General features: G+C 42.8%; 1 protein-coding gene across 1 annotated transcript in view; it reads right to left on the bottom strand.

The window, feature by feature from the left end:
* The window catches only part of LOC311223466 (protein diaphanous homolog 3-like), a gene marked incomplete at its 3' end in the record, with an annotated part of 594,292 nt that overhangs the window by 49,443 nt on the left and 531,307 nt on the right, over positions 1 to 13,542 (bottom strand). The window contains exon 22 of the mRNA XM_084308253.1: positions 10,064 to 10,193. Within this exon, the coding sequence (XP_084164379.1) occupies positions 10,064 to 10,193 (130 nt within the window). The remainder of the gene's footprint in view (positions 1 to 10,063; positions 10,194 to 13,542) is intronic.

Below are 13,542 nucleotides of genomic sequence, written 5' to 3' on the forward strand. Positions count from 1 at the left end.
AATGTTGTCGCCTGTTTTTCTTAATTTTGAGGGGGGAACCGGGGGAGCTACTCCGGGAATATGCCTCCACATATTTGGTCAAATCAAATGCAAAATTAATATCAGAGCACAATCAAAAACGCGATTGCAGGGTTTTTTGTAGGCTAAAGAACGGATGAAGACAAGTATCATGTGCGTCTCATGTTACAAACTTGATCTCGTGAGCAGAGCGCATCTCACACACACACACACACAGTTTCACTTTCGTTTCAACTCACCACGCCCGCATCCAATAGGGTCCAGCTGCAGCCCCGGAGATTGTTCCAGATTGGGAAACTTCCACCCGCTCCCACAACATTTCTCTCGCTCAGCTGGAGGCTACTCCCTGCATCATATTAATGCCGACTCATGCAGTGGATTTTGTTGGGCGCCAGATGGCGCCCAGGCCTTAATTTATGACGGCCAAACATTAAATCTACACGCCTGTGGCGCTGGGCGTGTAACTATTTTGTACCTGTATGTGTGTGTATATGTGTGTGTGTGTGTGTGTGTGTGTGCGTGTGTGTGTGTGCATGTGTGTGTACACTGTATTAGGGATGCCCGATATTATCGGCCTACCGATATTATCGGACAATATTGGCATTAAAATGTGATATCGGAAAATATCGGTATCGGTTTTAATTTAAATTTTATTTATTTTTTACATTTCTATAACCTTTATTTACAGGCAAGCAAGTAAGAACAAATTCTGATTTATTTATTGACAAAAGTATGCATAATGTTGTGTTAATTCCACAACAAGAGATACCTGTATGTAATGTCAATTACCTGAAATTATTAAAAAAATTTGGGGGGGAACCCTGCATATCGGTATCGGTTGATATCGGTATCGGAAATAAGAGTTGGACAATATCGGTATATCGGTAAAAAAGCCAATATCGAGCATCCCTACACTGTATGCATGCACTGAATGATGTTAAAATATGAGCCACTTACTGTATGCATCTCACTAAGTGTGAAGGAGAGATGAGACCGATACAAACAGAGAAACAGAGAGAGAGACATCGTCTATCTACATGTAAATGTTGTGAGACGAGGGGCCTTCAGACGGTGTCTCTGCAGAGTGTTGGCCGTGGACAAGCAGCAGGACAGCAGGGGGACATAGGAGGCGGGGCGGGAGCATCTCATTATCTACAGATTATCAAGACACAACAACACCTTGAGGGGCTTATGAGTGAGAGGCCAAACAAGAGGCATCATCTCTCTCTCTCTCTCTTCTCTCTCTCTCTAGCTATGGGACATTTGAGGTTTTTGGCTCAGGAATGGTGTTATGGAATTGTGATTTGTGATGTATTTGAGATGAATGGTTTTACAACTTTTATGAATATGTAAGCTATTTATTATTTGTTTGTATTTTTTTTTAATCTTGAAATGAAGGTCTTTTTTAAAGGCTTGATGTAAAGTTTTTGTTTCATACAGATAAAGTACTTAAAAAATCAAAAAAATTTCTCTCTCTCTCTCTCTCTCTCTCTCTCTCTCTCTCTCTCTCTCTCTCTCTCTCTCTCTCTCTCTCTCTCTCTCTCTCTCTCTCTCTCTCTCTCTCTCTCTCTCTCTCTCTCTCTCTCTCCTCTCTCTCTCTCTCTCTCTCTCTCTCTCTCCTCTCTCTCTCTCTCTCTCTCTCTCTCTCTCTCTCTCTCTCTCTCTCTCTCTCTCTTCTCTCTCTCTCTCTCTCTCTCTCTCTCTCTCTCTCTCTCTCTCTCATCCTATCCTGCTGGGAGGGGAGCAGTGGGTGACATCTCCACTGGTGCGGCAAGTAACACGCTGAGACAGCACAGACACACAGGCACACACACACAGGCACACACAACACACACACACACACACACACACACACACACACACACACACACACACACACACACACACACACACACACACCTATAGACACACCGAGACAAACAGAGCACACACATACTGCTTCCCTCCTGGGTGGTGCCTGTGGCAATATGACCATACAGGACATCCCTGCCTGCCTCTGACCATCAACACACACAGTGGCTGTTAGGAATTTGTGTGTGTGTGTGCGTGTGTGTGAGAGAGATATAATGTGTGTGTGAGAGAGATAGTGTGTGTGTGTGTGTGTGTGTGTGTGTGTGTGTGTGTGTGTGTGTGTGTGTGTGTGTGTGTGTGTGTGTGTGTGTGTGTGTGTGTGCATACGTAGTCAATATGACTACGCCAGTGGTCTCACACTTTTTACACCAAGTACCACCTGAGAACGTAGCTGGCTCTCCAAGTACCACCATATGACCGCGTTAAAATACAGTCTATTCAGCTATGCACAGTTCACGCAGGAGGCAAATGTATTCCTAATACCATTATTTATTGTTAACTTTTGTCAGACACAGCCACAATGTACAAAAGGGATAGCACTAGAACTAGCAAACGCTTCCACACAACTCATACAATGCAAGGGGCATTGATAACATAACTAACATTATCACATAGCAAGTGAGCAAATTAAGAACTGTATTTCAGCAAATGTACTTAATTCTCTCTCTCTCTATCTCTCTCTATCTCTATCTCTCTCACACAGCAAGAATTGTCCTTCATTATCTCTCTCTCTCTCACACACACAATTATTTTGTTACAAAAACTAAATGTCCTGCATTCTGGTGCAGGGATTTTTGAATTTTACCCTTTAACACATCCTGCGCCATAAACGTCATACAACGTGTTTCAAGGTCATGCTAATTCTGCCATTCCACGGCGTACAGCGTTATTGAGATCATATTTCATTTTTTCGTCATGGTATTCATTATTCCCTCACAGAGCCTGGGTCTGATACAGTGGGAGCCTGGACAACTCTGCAACGCTTCAATACTGCCGCCTGGTGATGATCGGTGAGTTGCAACCTGAAATGGATCTCTGGAGATCTCCGTGCATCTGGCAAATGTGTCCGCCACTCAACTCACATATTGTTGCGGGACTCTAGACACACGTCCGTGTGTAGCGATCGCTGCCATAACGCAATAATCGATATGATTTGGCGTTTATTATGATTATACAACCGGAAATGGATCTAGGAGATCACCGTCAAATAAGTGGGATCTTTTTCCTCCAGTGTCATCGGCGAACGGTAAGAGGACGCTGACGTCATTTTCAGCGTGAGTGTTTATTATTATTCATGCAAACTGCTCTGATCAATATATCACCCTTACTACATAAAGCATTTACTGACGGTCACATAATTATAAACGACCCCCCCCCCCCCCGTTCATCCGTGCATGATCAGTCATAACGTTTAGGATCATGTACAGTTGAACATTTTTATATAACGTGTATCGGCAACATCCGGCAGTTGATAATCTAGGAATTACTGCAGACAACGATAAAAACATATTTATATTCTAGATGGTATTTTCGTATGAATCTATGAATGACAAAGTATAATGTTCCTATATCCTGAACGATAGATAATCGATGTTGAATGGGCCATAGTAATGTCCATTTAGCAATACAATTTAAAAAGTTATAGCCCTGCAAAGAAGGTGAACATCTCCATAGGCTTAGACTGGTGGCATTGATCATACATTGATGGATAGACGCGTGGCAGGGAATGTGTTAAATGCCAGTGTTTGTGATGGGCATCACGAATTATTGTAAAAAAGAAAAGAAAAACACATATTCAATACATTTTTGAATTTTTACCCTTTAAATTAGAGTTGTTCCGATACCGATACCAGTATCGGAAATGCCGCCGATACTGCCTAAAATGCTGGTATCGGTATCGGCGAGTACCCTCTAATTCTGCGCTCCGATACCATATGGCGTAATTTATCAACAACACTGCGGTCTGCTGAGTGAGCATTATAAAACAAACGGGTTTTGAACCGACAGTGAATTAAAGTGTCAATGCTGTTTGTCATTTTAACAGCAGATACTTTCTTAAATGCCATCCTCCCGACAGAGCGGTGTTGACGGGGAGCTCTGATGGGTTCGCTTGGTGGTGTTATTAACATTGAACAGCTAACCGAAAGCTAGCGTTAACTAACGTTAATGTTTTAGCTTTAACGTTACCTTGGCTAAAGTTGGGTCTATTCATAATCCAGCAATAATGGCTGCAGACCTGCAAGCAAAGTACAGCAAGTTGGCAAATGAGTATTCATTTCACATTTTCACCAGTAACGTTAGTCTTTCCATCTACCGGTAGCTCATGCTAGCTAACCTAGCTCACGTTAACGTCGTCATTGATAGACCAACTCGCGTACACAATTAATGACATGTTGCGGACAGCCATATCGGTGACAATGTTTAGCTTTTAGTGCCAAATGATAAGAGTCTGAGGCGGAGTCTCAAAAGAGAATGTTGGATATTTATTGTGCAAAAATCACAACACAGCCTCTGCTACTTAAACGGAGCCTTGTGGAAGCAAGTGCAGCAACGAATAATGTCCGTGTGGAACTAATGTGCCAACAACCTTTTCGTGGGTGAACTCATTGAGATAGTTTTCAATTACTGATACTAATACTAATCGATACAATCACCTGTTGTTGAATAAATACCATTACTTTATAGTTATTACTAAAAAACAGTATATATAAAACAGTAGCTGTATTAATTTTTTTTTTTTTTTATAATTTATATAATTAAAAAATGTTGAATGTATGCACTGGTATCGGATCAGTATCGGTATCGGCCGATACCCAAAGCTTAGGTATCGGAATCGGATCGGGAAGGAAACATTTTTATGTCACAAATTATTGTTAAAAAAACACAAAAAGTTAAATATTTTCAATATATCAAATGCAAAGTACATTTTTCTGGGGGGGATTATTACAGGCTAGGCATGTGTCAATGATTAGCAACAACACATATTTTGATGGATTTTTTGTAATGTCAGATTTAACACCAACTATTTTCAGAAAAGTGGGAGTATTTCATTTTTTATCTGACATTACAAAAAAATCTAAAAAAATAAATGGTTATGATCAGGGCTGAAGTTGAATTAAAGATTTATGACTGTTTAGACTGCATTACTCTCTGTCCCAGTGATCTCCTGGTTGTTCCCCACTTAGGTTATCTAACTATCGCGCCGCCACAACCAGAAACACTGGCCTGGCCTGCTTCTAAGTTCAGTGGCCTGACTGCAAAAAAAAAATATCATTTTTTTTTGGTCAATGTTTTCAAGTACCACCAGCAGTACCACCAAGTACCACTAGTGGTAAAAAAAAACACCCGCCCAATTGGCGGGTAGAATGACGCATCTACCCGCCAATGACGAATTCTACCCGCATTGGGCAGGTGGGCAGGTGTCAACGTCAAGCCATGTACGCGTACCACAGTTTGAGAACCACTGGACTACGCACTTGCACCAACTGTGAGTAAAACCGGTATATAGTGTAGTATGTGAGAACAGTGTGTGATTGATTGATTGATTGACAACTTTAATTAACATATTGCAGAATGGGTGCAGTACAGTACAACTCAATACACACAATTGTTAAGGGGATGCAGACCAGAGAAAGACTTTTGTCTTGTTTACATCAGGGTCCCCCATTTTCAATTCATAATGACATTTATGACATACACAACATACAGGTATTCAGATATAAAAATCTAATCATCTAATCTAATCATGACATTTATGACATACAATATATGTGACATGGCGTGGTCACATGACATGGTGGTGTCACGCAACATCATACGTTGTTTATCCTATTATCACCCGTCTTGTTTACTCCCATTGAAACAAACTGTGGAGTGTTTTTATGGTTCATTGGGAAACCCTGGTTTTCCTGTTTGAGGTGTTTTAAACCGTGGTTTACCTGTGTGATGTGTTTTAAACCCTGGTTTTCCTGTGTGAGGTGTTTTAAACGCTGGTTTTCCTGTTTGAAGGGTTTTAAACCCTGGTTTTCCTGTGTGAGGTGTTTTAAACCCTGGTTTTCCTGTTTGATATGTTCCTCCAAGTCCCAGGCGACTTGGAGGAACCGAATGTTGCTGCTAGTGTGAAAAAACGTTAGGCAATTTTAGGATTCGATGTGTGAAAGAACCTTTAGCCTCCAGGAGTATTACTCAGGTCCCCAGACAGAAGCAGAGGAGAGCCGAGTGGGGGATCAGAAAGCAGATCATAAAGATGAAGGTAAAAAGCCCTGCCACTCTGACAGGAACTCTAAATCTCTACCTACCCCTAGATAGCAATGTGTGCGTGTGTGTGTATGTGTGTGTGTGCGTGTGTGTGTGCATGTGTGTGTTTGCGTGTGTGTGTGTGTGTGTGTGTCTGTGTGTCTGTGTGTGTGTGTGTGTGTGTGTGTGTGTGTGTGTGTGTGTGTGTGTGTGCGCGTGTGTGTGTGCGCGTGCATGTGTGTGCATGTGTGTGTGTGTGTGTGCGTGTGTGTGTGTGTGTGTGTGTGCATCCATCTCTGTCGCATCATGTCAATTCCCCCTAAATCCCTCTCCCACGCTTTATAATGCATAGGTGTGCTTTCATGTTTGAACACAACAAGGCATTAGGAAACAATCTAAATAAATTAGCATTAGGATCACAGTGACACACAACACCCTGCTGTCACTGCTGGCTTCATCACATCATGTAAAGTATTACCGTAATGACCCGAATATAAGACCACACAGACAACACATTGCTGTCACTGGGGTCCTCACATCAAGTAGAGTAGGAGAGTACTACCGCAAGTAACCGAATATAAGATAACACAACACCCTGCTGGCACTTCTGGGGTACTCACACCAGGTAGAGTAGGAGTGTAGAACCATAATGACTCGAATATAAAACCACCCTGATTATAAGATGGCCCCTTACTTTTTAAAATAATGTTTTGAAGATCAAATTGTGTTACCATGAATATAATATATATGTAGGGTTAGTAGGCTTCCAGTAGGTGAATACTAACACATTGAATAAAACAAGGTAGGCATATATTTTAAATACAACTGTCTTGTTCACAAAATATACACATTTATTTATGTTTTGAGTTATTTAAATAAAATTACAATAAACTGTAGCCTACTGGTAGGCATATTTATAACATGCATGTATATCCCCATGTTATATTTAAATTAGACTATGTCTCCTTGATGATAATAATAATAATAATAATACTAATACTAATAATAATAATAATAATAATAATAATAATAATAATAATAAATAATAAATAATAATAAATAATACTAATAATAATACGTGTATTATAACTCATCCTCAGTCCTGACCTGGTTAGCGTGACCTTATTTTCTATGCACCATCTGAAACCTAGTGATTAGCCAGCAGATCATCCGACATTAGCATCACTGTTTTTGAAGGGCGTGACATGCTTAACGTTAGGGCCAAGTGATATCATATGAATCTGGAGATCAACTTGATATCAGTGTCACACTATCTTACCTGGAACATGACTAAATATCACTTCAAAGTAAAATTTTAGTTGCAAAAAAAAACACATTATGTTATATTCTGGACAATTCTGTAATATGTGTCTTATTAATATAACGTTTGTATTGTACTGTGGATGTTACTGTATGCAGACAAAATTGGACACCAATTGTTGGAATTTCCAAGCCATCCTGCCAGACCTCCATCAAGTGGAAACAAGACCCCCAGGATGCTGCTTCATACCCTGCCAGATATGCTGATTCACACCATGCCAGAGATGCTGCTTCACACCATGCCAGAGATGCTGCTTCACACCCTGCCAGCGATGCTGCTTCACACCCTGCCAGCGATGCTGCTATACACCCTGCCAGCGATGATGCTTCATGCTGCTTCACACCCTGCCAGCGATGATGCTTCATGCTGCTTCACACCCTGTCAGCGATGATGATGCATGCTGCTTCACACCCTGCCAGCGATTATGCTTCATGCTGCTTCACACCCTGCCAGCGATGATGCTTCATGCTGCTTCACACCCTGCCAGCGATTATGCTTCATGCTGCTTCACACCCTGCCAGCGATGATGCTTCATGCTGATTCACACCCTGCCAGCGATGATGCTTCATGCTGATTCACACCCTGCCAGCGATGATGCTTCATGCTGCTTCACACCCTGCCAGTGATGATGATTCATGCTGCTTCACACCCTGTCAGCGATGATGCTTCATGCTGCTTCACACCCTGTCAGCGATGATGCTTCATGCTGCTTCACACACTGTCAGTGATGATGCTTCATGCTGCTTCACACACTGCCAGCGATGATGCTTCATGCTGCTTCACACACTGTCAGTGATGATGCTTCATGCTGCTTCACACACTGCCAGATACGCTGCTTCATGCTGCTTCACACACTGTCAGTGATTATGATTCATGCTGCTTCACACACTGCCAGCGATGATGCTTCATGCTGCTTCACACACTGCCAGCGATGATGCTCCATGCTGCTTAACACACTGTCAGCGATGATGCTTCATGCTGCTTAACACCCTGCCAGCGATGATGCTCCATGCTGCTTCACACCCTGCCAGATACGCTGCTTCATGCTGCTTCACACCATGTCAGCGATGATGCTTCATGCTGCTTCACACCCTGCCAGATACGCTGCTTTATGCTGATTCACACACTGCCAGCGATGATGCTTCATGATGCTTCACACACTGCCAGTGACACTGCTTAATGCTGCTTCACACCCTGTCATAGATGCTGCTTCATGCTGCTTCACACCCTGCCAGAGATGCTGCTTCACATCCTGCCAGAGACGTTGCTTAATGCTGCTTCACATCCTGCCAGAGACGCTGATTCATGCTGCTTCACACCCTGCCAGAGATGCTGCTTCATGCTGCTTCACACCCTGCCATCGATGGTGCTTCATGCTGCTTCACACCCTGGCATAGCCACTGCTTCATACCCTGCCAGCGATGATGCTTAATGCTGCTTCACAGCCTCACATGAGCACAGCAGGATGCCTTCTTTGTGTTGGAATGTCACAGTGACACACAGACAGATACACAGACAGACACACAGACATTGCTGGGAGACTCCTAGATGAGGCCCACACCGCTTTACCATTGACCACACGGCACAACGGATGGTCCTCGCAAGTATAGATACACACATGCACGTGTGTGTTTGTGTATGTGCGCGTGTTTGTCTAGAAGCAATATTGCAATAATAGTGTTTCTAAGTGTGTGTGTGTGCATGCATGTGTGTGTATGTATGTGTGTGTATGTATGTGTGTGGGTGGGGGGGGGTGTGTGTGTGTGTGTGTGTGTGTGTGTGTGTGTGTGTGTGTGCGTGCGTGCGTGCGTGCGTGCGTGCGTGCGTGCGTGCGTGTGTGTGTGTGTGTGTGCCCAGTGCACTGCTTGGGGAATTGAAGGAGGAGGTGTTGGTTTGATTAGGAAGCTCTTGCTGGTGAGAGTCTTCCATGGCCCTGGGTGGGTAGAGGAACTTGTGTTGACACCGGCACAAACCAAGAATAGCAGCAGTAATCCTGCTGTGAGAAGACCTCGGAGAGAGAGGTAGCGCTGCACACAGCTCTCCTCCCCCACACAGCACGCGGAGCACCAGTCCTGCCAACCCTAGCTGTGCCTAGATATGTAACGCTATGCACTTTTCATATGATGATTATAGTGACCAAAGTGATCACAGTTATCAGTATCACCGCGGTATTGTTAAAAAATTTGCTGAACATTTTAAGAATATTTGATCATGTTTCCCTCAGCACTCTTATAACAACCTAAATACACTACACTTAGTCCTCTTAGAAGGCGGAGAGCTCTGTCTGCATTACACCATATTTTCATTGCAAAACAAAACCCATGTCTCATGCTGCACCTACACGTCTGGGAGACTGTTGCCAACGTCTTCGGTCTATGCCGGACAGTCTGGACAATATTTACCATGAGTTTTTCAAAGCGCTGTAGCCGTTTCATCCCTACTTGTGCCATTTCAATTCAGTACAATAATATCACAAGTACTTTTTTTTTAACTTTTTACGGACAAGGTCACCGTGTCATGTGAAAAGGACACTCACATGTGACTGCATTGTGTTTGTGTGTTTGTGTGTGTGTGTGTGCATGCATGCACGTGTGTGTGTGTGTGTACTGTATGTGTGCACGTGCACGTGTCCGTTACCTCTGCTGGCGCGGTCCACATGCTCCAGGTCGTCTATGAACTTTATCACATCCGGAAACTCCTCCTCACACACTTGTGCCAAGAAGTGGAGCAACGTGGTCTTCTGGTCTGCTGACTTGGTGTCCTTCAGCTGCAAGTATGCAAGTACACACACACACAGTCAATGAGCTACACATGCACTGTGGCCTCAAGTCACTGAACATAAATGCTATAGATAAATATTTTTCGGACAGATATTGCGATTGCGATAAAATTTGCGATTATAATTATATATTTTTTTAAGCAGCCCCACATATGTTTATTGTAAAATGCGGCTTGCATCTGGCCTACGCATGGGTCTTTTCGGGACACCGAGCCTGAAATTTTTTCTTTTTACCTGGGAATCGATACCGGTACCCAACGGTACCTTTTTTTCTGTACTTTACTCTCCCTCTCTGAAGTCTAAACTTCACAACACACAATCTAAAACCCCTTACCTCCCTCTCCCAAACCGATCTTGTATCTCAATGGGACTTCCTGGTTAAATTTTTTTTTTTAATTGCGATATATATATATTTTTTTGCGATTTTATAATTGCATCATTCAAAAATCACGATTTCGATTTAAAATTGATTAATCGTGCAGCCCTAGTGGTGACGATGGTCAGACTTTGGAGCGATATTTAGCCCCTTCCCTGGTAAGCTGGTATGCAATGGTCGGTATCCTCGCAATCACAAGATTCATATGATGTCACTGGTTTAGCTTAACCTGTTAATCCCTAGCCCTATTTTCTGAAAATCCGCCTAAAAATACATACCTAAGTAAATGGTAGATTGATCAGGATTGACAATGAAAACATATTGCTTTTTTCCAATGGGGCGTCAATTTTCGCATGCCACGGAGTGTGCCATGGAATTAAGTTGTCAAACTCCCGATGGTCGACATGGAGGCGATGTCTGTCACCCATGTGTCTGTCACTCAGCACGTCACACCCAGCGACATACATATCCCTCCAAGTGTGTGTGTGTGTGTGTGTGTGTGTGTGTGTGTGTGTGTGTGTGTGTGTGTGTGTGTGTGTGTGTGTGTGTGTGTGTGTGTGTGTGTACTGGTATGTAAGATAAGATACCATAATATTATTCCTGTATCGATCCCCTTGTTGGAAATGCAGGTGTTCAGTTGCATAACTCACAGATATTCAGACAAGCTGTCATCAGTCTAGTCTCGAGTTCACGAGATCATCCCTCACTCAACTAAGCTGTTCTGATTTGACGGTTTTGCTGACGTTAATATAGCACTGATTTGCATAACTAACGCCCCCTCTATGGTTGACAGCGACAGCAGAAACAGAGCGAGGCAGATAGTGTAACCCGACACTTCCTCAAACAGAGCGAGGCAGACAACGAGCGAGTGAGAGAGAGAGGGAGATAGATAGATAGGGAGAGAGAGAGGGCGAGGGATATATATATAGAGAGAGAGAGAGGAGCGTCTGTCGGGGAAACAAACCGCACACGAGGAAGCAGCAGTAGCACATACTCATTTACACACAACCTGGTCTGGACCTCACGCGGGGAAGCAGCAGTAGCACATACTCATTTACACACAACCTGGCCCTCACGGGGAAGCAGCAGTAGCACATACTCATTTACACACAACCTGGACCTCAAGTGAATCAATGAATATACATTATACACAGTGGCGTCGCGTGGGTACAATAACAGATGATGCCAATTTCTTTTTTTATTAATACATTTTTTTTATTCAAAAATGTATTAATAATTCATTTTTTTTATATATACGTAAATATTTTTTTATATTTAAATAATTATTTACATTTTTTATTTCAAATCTTTTTTTTTACCTCCTATAATAGTGGGGGTCACGGCTCTGTGACACCGTTATTTCGGGGGTCGCGGCCTGAAAACTTTGCGAACCCCTGACGTAGAGGACATCTGTCAATGTTTCACCATATTGTCTTTGGTATCATTTTAAAGGGGACTATGTCATCTTTCATTCAAGCTAAGATGTGAATCTTTCTGACCAATAAGGATTCAGGAAATGTATAATATGCCTATACTATTTCTTGGAAGGGGTGATTGTGAGCCTTAAGGGCTTGTGTCCATAGCGGAAGTTTTTTTCAAGGCGGACCGCTTTGAAAAAAAGGTAAAAAAAAGCTCAGAGCGTTTTCCTGGGTCTCGCGACTGCCCCTTCCTCGATGTTGATTACCTTGATGAGCACGCTCCTTTCCAAAAGTTGAACTAGTTTCAACTTTATGCGCTGGGAGCGCTCCGCCCAAAAACTCTACCGCCGAGAGCTCATAAACGCGAGGCGCGCCGCTGGGAAGAGGAGCGCGCCTGTCGCGTCTGTAGCATAGAAATGAATGACAGGAAGGAGCTAACAACTCATAAAACATCCGCTATGGACACAAGCCCTAAGAAGAGCAGTACTAGGCTCATATTAAACTATACATAACAGCCACTAGGATAATGTCACAAAGTGGTCTGTTTTTATTACATATACAGTAGTAGAGTCCCTTAGTGCTTTGGGTGCAATGGGGCCACCCACACATGTTCATAAGGTAGGCAATACTCCCACCTGGCGTGATTCAATTGTCATTGCAGGTCCAATCCACACTCACAAGGCACGAGTGCTTAGTATGAGAAAAAAGGAAAAGGAAACTAAAAACGAGATATCTCATTTTTGGTGCTCAAAGCTTGGATTTCAAACACGAGAAATCTTGTGTTTGGCGCATAATGAGCTAATAGGTTAAATCAACTATCCAGTTCGTTTTTATAGTGTAATGTTTGGCTACTTGAGAGATACTCCTTTATGCAATGGAGAGATTCAGAGGCATTCAATGCTTTGCTCCCGTTCGCGTAATTCACTCAGAGCTTGGGCTGTCGTTGTGGTAGAGACATGATCATAATGAGTTTTTGCACCTGGGTCTCCCGAATGCGTGAATACTTTCCCCAAGACAGTTGTCCTTCCGCGTTCGGTTTACGCGGCCTGATTGGCCACTGACGCTTATCGACGCTTCTCTCAGCGCCCAATTGCGTTGTGCCTAGCTTTCAGTTCCACAGCCCAAGTCCTCGCCCATTTCCTCGTATTGTTTACGCGCTATTCATATCAATCGACATCACATCAATATATAAATAACATATTGTTTTCATCTCTCACATCAATAGTCCTCGCCCATTTCCTCGTATTGTTTTCATCTCTCTATATTAACGTAGCCCATTTCCTCGTATTGTTTTCATCTCTCTATATTAACGTAACACGCTATTCATATCAATCGACATCACATCAATATATAAATAACGTATTGTTTTCATCTCACATCAATAGTCCTCGCCCATTTCCTCGTGTTGTTTTCATCTCTCTATATTAGCGTAGCCCATTTCCTCGTATTGTTTTCATCTCTCTATATTAACGTAACGCGCTATTCATATCAATCGACATCACATCAATATATAAATAACGTATTGTTTTCATCTCTCACATCA

This window comes from Notolepis coatsorum, assembly GCF_963971535.1.
Source record: "Notolepis coatsorum genome assembly, chromosome: 2".
Taxonomy (NCBI): domain Eukaryota; kingdom Metazoa; phylum Chordata; class Actinopteri; order Aulopiformes; family Paralepididae; genus Notolepis; species Notolepis coatsorum.